The sequence below is a fragment of the Lactuca saligna genome, chromosome 4 (assembly GCF_052625555.1).
Source record: "Lactuca saligna cultivar CGN05327 chromosome 4, ASM5262555v1, whole genome shotgun sequence".
NCBI classification, from domain to species: Eukaryota; Viridiplantae; Streptophyta; class Magnoliopsida; order Asterales; family Asteraceae; genus Lactuca; species Lactuca saligna.
The window spans coordinates 319,016,410-319,021,818 of record NC_136420.1 but is presented as its reverse complement, the minus strand read 5'-3'; the positions used below and the strand labels follow the sequence as shown (position 1 = coordinate 319,021,818).

The 5,409-nt window shown below is 32.1% G+C and overlaps 1 protein-coding gene and 1 long non-coding RNA gene across 3 annotated transcripts; one reads left to right on the top strand and one right to left on the bottom strand.

The window, feature by feature from the left end:
- Nucleotides 1–1,388: 1,388 nt before the first annotated feature.
- On the bottom strand, nucleotides 1,389–3,628 carry LOC145044036 (uncharacterized). Of its 2 annotated transcripts, none has more exons than XM_078992840.1 (6): nucleotides 2,889–3,628; nucleotides 2,766–2,802; nucleotides 2,431–2,667; nucleotides 2,294–2,341; nucleotides 1,901–2,210; nucleotides 1,389–1,804 (listed from the first exon to the last, which is right to left on the bottom strand). In XM_078992840.1, the coding sequence occupies exons 1-6, from the start codon at nucleotides 3,194–3,196 to the stop codon at nucleotides 1,791–1,793; spliced, it is 954 nt and encodes a 317-aa protein (XP_078848966.1). In that variant the 5' UTR covers nucleotides 3,197–3,628; the 3' UTR covers nucleotides 1,389–1,790. The 2 variants fall into 2 exon arrangements, with proteins under 2 accessions (XP_078848966.1, XP_078848963.1); XM_078992837.1 differs by having other exon boundaries at nucleotides 1,906–2,210; nucleotides 2,889–3,625.
- LOC145044037 (uncharacterized) lies at nucleotides 2,617–3,758 on the top strand. The gene is made up of 2 exons (XR_013681195.1): nucleotides 2,617–2,685; nucleotides 2,748–3,758. It is a non-coding gene; the product is annotated as an uncharacterized LOC145044037 (long non-coding RNA).
- The last annotated feature ends 1,651 nt before the right edge of the window (nucleotides 3,759–5,409 follow it).

Below are 5,409 nucleotides of genomic sequence, written 5' to 3'. Positions count from 1 at the left end.
TATATATATATATATATATATATATATATATATATATATATATATATATATATATATATATATATAACAATTACCCATTGTGATATTTTTTTCTTTACTTTTAATAACCTTATATTTGGTAATCAATTTTTTTAATCGCTAACTAAATTATGACACTACTTAAATTAGTATATCTTTCACTAGCCTTTAACCAAAATATGGTGATAGTTATAGTTAGTGTAAATACTACATACCCTATAGCTAGTGTACATACTACATACTTATATTATAATTGTTTATATTTATGTTTTGTTTAGCTTTTAGGTGATAGCTAAAAAACTAACTATTATATGAAAAACAAATTGATAGCTGAAAAGTTAAATGATAAAAAATAACGTTTGATAAAACTAGCTAAAAGATATAAAATGATATATAAAATAATGTGTTTTCTATAATTAATTAAGAGGTATATTTGAAAATTAAAAAAAAAAAAAAAAAAAAAAAACTTCTGAAAAATTAATCTAAGTAATTTTTTAAAAAGCTGGTTTATAAGTTAATTTTGATTTTCCAATTATGACAACTTAAAATAATTCGAAAAATAAGCTAATTATAACGTTCCAAACAAAATTAGAATTTTCGGTTTGTTTTGGTTTAAATATTGTTAAATCATCAAACTTAACGTCTAAACCTTCTTATTTCGGTGCACACTATTTTGTTGCATATCATACAAACTCACATAGAAGTATAACCGAGGGAGTTGCATTTAAATGTTGAGACTTAATTAGAAGCTTCTACAACATGCACCAACATAATTTACCTTGCCACTTTTTAATTTGATTTTATCACACACACAACAAAAAATACTCTTTTCGTTTCAAAATTATTATCCACAAACAAAAAAAAAATACATACATATTAAGAAAACATTAATTACCTCTAACTTTATTAAATAAAATGACAATCTACCATTTTGTTGCATTTAATTCCATAATATATTAACTAATAATGAGAAATATTTTAGTAAAAGATATTTATTTTTAGAAGTAACCTATTATTTTGGAACAAATTAAAAATAAAATATAAACTATTAATATGAGACGAAGCAAGTATATGTATATGATTAACAATGTGTATTTTTAATATCTTAATTTTCATTACGTCACTGTTGAGAGTTGGGAGGTGTAGACATTACATGATTTGTACTTAATGGTCTCTCAACTCCACAAAGAGCAAGCGTTATACCTTTTAGACACAATCACATGATCTAAAAGCAACACCTGAAACAAGAAATGCCATTATTAATGTAACACCAAGCATGCTTGATTCACATCGAAGTCTACACAAAAAAAAGTCGAACCACATCCATTCATTACAATCAAGCATCAACACATGATCCCCAAAAGGAGTCATTGAGAATAAATTGTTCCCCAAAGAACCATGTTTTTTTTTGTACAAACAAGACTACCGGACAAAACAGAACAAGGTGTATTATGTTTGACATATAATGTCAATGAGATAAAAATTGCACCTCTTGTTTGTACAAAAGACATATCCCTCCAATGTCTTCCAATCCAAGATAAACATTATTAGTTTTGACAGAATCTATACGATACATACATACATCTACCTAATTAAAATCAATTCCTTTTCATTATCTAACAACACTTCACAACTCACAATCAAATCAACACAAGTAAACCAACAAAATACCCGACTTAATAAACATAAATCTTCACAAAATCACGATCCTTCCACCTCCATTGCACCCGTGGGCTTGAAACAATCAATATTGCACAACACTGCCGCCTTCATCATACCTCCAAATCTGCCATAATCATCCACATTTCAACAACATTTATAGCTAATAATCAAAGTAAACAAATAAACAAATAAACGAATGAAGGAATTAGCTTAAGCTAACCAGACCGATCAATGCTGTTTCTTCCTTTCTCAGGTTGGTCAACACTCGGTCTTGACTTTTCTGTACTTGTGCTGGGTCTTGATTTCTCTCTACAATCAATATCATTATCTGTTAATGAACCCGAAGAGTTCTTTAAACGTGTTGACTTTTCAACAGCCAATATGAACTTCTTTAAATGTCGAATGTACTCCGGGAAGAGTTCCAAATCACAGTGATTCCCGCCTTTGATCCATAAAGGTTCGTATTTTACCACACAATGCTCCCAAAGCTGCTTCCCGTGTGAAAAATCCACAACATCATCTTTCGTACCCTGATAAAAACACAACATTATCGATAAAATGATTAAACGGGTCCCACAATTTGGATATGACTTCACATTTCACAAATACGTACATGAATAACCAGAACAGGACACTTGACTAATGGGATTTTGTCGATATTCTGCATCATAAGAACAAACAGTAACTATAAACTATAAAGACTAGTAGTCAATAGTGATGATTGATTAATTGTAAATAATGAATTTTGACCTTGTATATATCAAACCAATATGTTCGTTTAACAGGATACATGACTCTGATTCCTGACATGATTGGGCTGTGAAGAACAACTGCCCGTAATCTTGATAAACGGGCAGCTAAATCTAGGGTAGGTCCACTTCCTACGGATTGACCGTATAAGATGACATCTTCTTCTTTTACACCATACGTTTCTTCAAGGCATCGATATGCAGCTTCAATGTCGGCATATGTGTTTTGTTCAGTAGGCTGTGAAGATGATTAAAGGTGTGTAATTTAGCAAACTGATATCGAAATCATAGGTGTATAACGTATTTGATTTGTTTCAGACTTTCAAATTATCCTACCTTCCCGGAAGATTGCCCGTATCCAGTGTAGTCATACCTGTGATGTATCAAGTGTTCATCATGTAAGAGAAATGATCCAAAAGTTCATGTTTTTTTGAACAAATTGGGGAAATTGAGACTAACCCCATTAAATTAACTCGAAGATGAACACTGAGTTCGCAGAACAAGTCATACATCTGACCAAGATCAGCGGCGTTGCCGTGAGAGTAAAGCACAGTGAGTGACGCCACCGGATTCTTGACATACGCCGCCACAATTTCCGTCCCCCTTTTCGTTTTCAGCTTCAGAACGTCAACGTTGGCTCTCTCCGACACATCCGTCATCTTCAATTTCCCACTATCGCTCGATTCGTCCACCACCAATCTGTAAGACGGCGGATCCGGTGGAAAAAAAGCGAACTTCGCCGCCACAGACGACGTCATCGCCCCCATCTCCAATCCGATCAAATTGAACCGATTCAAAACAATCAAAACCACCCCTTTTGCTACTACAACTAAAATCCTCGTACAAACTAATATATAGTACAGATTTGTGTGAGTACTTTAAGGGATTTGGTGGGATACTTTTGAATTTATGAATTCGGAAAGAAAATCTTGGCTTAGGGTTCTTTTGATTTAGATGTGGGTGCGTATATAGCAAATACAGAATTAATATCGATTTCGTGTGAATCTTGAGGAGGGAAAGCAATTACTGATTTTCTTAATATGGAGTTCATCGGAGACACGCAGCCACCACTTTAGTGTGTGAGAGAGAAACGCAAGAAAATTTAAGCATTTCTGCCGTTAAAAAGTAGGGTAGCACGTGTTCATTAAAGTCTCAAAGGGCGATAAAGTTCACATGAGGTTGGAGAACGAGATTTTGCTACATGGTCGAGTTGTTCTTGAAGTACGATTTTCAATTTCATTTTGTTCTTTGTATGGCAAGTTAAGTTAAAACAGTTTATTTTTTATTTTTTTTGGGATAAATTCTTATAATAAAATTTTGATTTTGATATCTATTTTTTTAATTATATCATTATATTTATAATTTTGTTGTAATATTAACTAAATAATTGGTTCTTTTTATTTTTCCGATAATCAATTTTCTCGAATTGCTAAATTTATTGAAATTTTGATTTCAAATTGTAATTTTGACAGTTTTATTATTATTATTATTTTTACAATGTGAACAATTCAAGATATGTTAATGTGGTTTAGAAGTTCCATTTGTAAACAAATAAATGAAGACATATCTAATGGTTTAAATTCATTTACAAGTCATTGAAAAATGTATAATCACCATTTCAGGAGATGCTATTATGGTTTAAAAGCTCAATTTGTTCAACAAATAAATGAAGACCTTTATAATGTCCATATAAGACCCGTACAAGGTTGATTTGTACAACAAATAAAAAAAAATACCCTTATAATGTCAATTTCTTTGTATACCAAATTAATGAAAATCCCCCACTCCCCCCCCCCCCACCCCCCACCAAAATAATAATAATAATAATAAAAAATAAATGAATAATAATAATAATAATAATAATAATAAATGAAGATCCTTACAAACTTGCTTCTAAACCAACTGATCGGTTGCCATCAATCTGACAGGTTTTAAATAAATGACATGAAATATTGTTATGTAAAGTCATTAGGGTTTACATGGTGTAACCTTAATTTGCCACACTATATAAGAACCCCATGGAGGTTTTAAACCATGGATCATGAGGGATATGAAAAGTCATTAGGGTTTACATGGTGTAACCCTAGTTTGCCACACTATATAAGAACCCCTCTAGCTCATGAAATTGACACATAAGTGGCACTAAGGAGTGACTAATGGAAACACGAGAGGGCAAGCCGATTTTATGAAGTGCTAGTGATCTCTTCTCAAGTTTCTCCATTTGTTAGTGGTGTTGTGTAATTACATTTGAGGTGCAACACTTGGGGCACTAAGTTCTTAAAGGTCCAAGGCTTCCAACTACAACAAAAGGTATGTCTTCTAACTTATTTTATTACCCAAGTATCAAAGTTTTGTATGCTAGTTAGGGTTGTTGGATTAGTGTCTAAGTCCATAACTATTTTGGTATGTACTTGACCCGATGGTGCATGATCCTTTTGGGTTGCCTTCACCAAAGCAACTTGATTGGAGAAATAAATAAAGAGAGAGAGGTTATTATGATTTATTAATATGTTATAAGAATAATATATTAAAGGAGAAATCATATTTGCTTAATTAATATTGGTCAATAATTAATTAGGAATTAATTTTGTGATCAAGTGTAATTAATTAAACTAGAGGGGCTGAATTGTAATTATGTGATAGTTACAAAATATGGTAATGGTTATCCTAAATATGGGTTGAACGAATTCAAGGAGATAAGGATCCTTGAAATCGTCCAAAGGATAAAGGATAAGGGTTTTCAAGGCTTATCTTATGGTTGCTTTGTGGATAAGCAACTAGATAAGGATAATGACTGAAACCCTATCTCTACACCTATATAAAGACCCTAAGGCCTTAGAATTCGTGTATTTGTTCCCAAGAAGTCCTAAGGATGAATTCTAACCTCTCTCCTCTCTCTTTATACCTTCTCCATTTGCTCTTGGTGTTTGTAAGCCATTAGAGGAGTGACACTTGTGACTCCAAGCATTCCAAAGTCAAT

Bases quoted from the DNA above. Each gene is read 5' to 3' on its own strand.
- LOC145044036 (XM_078992837.1), bottom strand. From the start codon at position 3,196: ATGGGGGCGATGACGTCGTCTGTGGCGGCGAAGTTCGCTTTTTTTCCA. The intron at 2,803-2,888 runs GTTAGTCTCAAT...GATACATCACAG, and splicing joins CTTCGAGTTAATTTAATGGG to GTATGACTACACTGGATACG. The intron at 2,211-2,293 runs GTACGTATTTGT...TGTTTTTATCAG, and splicing joins GTCCTGTTCTGGTTATTCAT to GGTACGAAAGATGATGTTGT.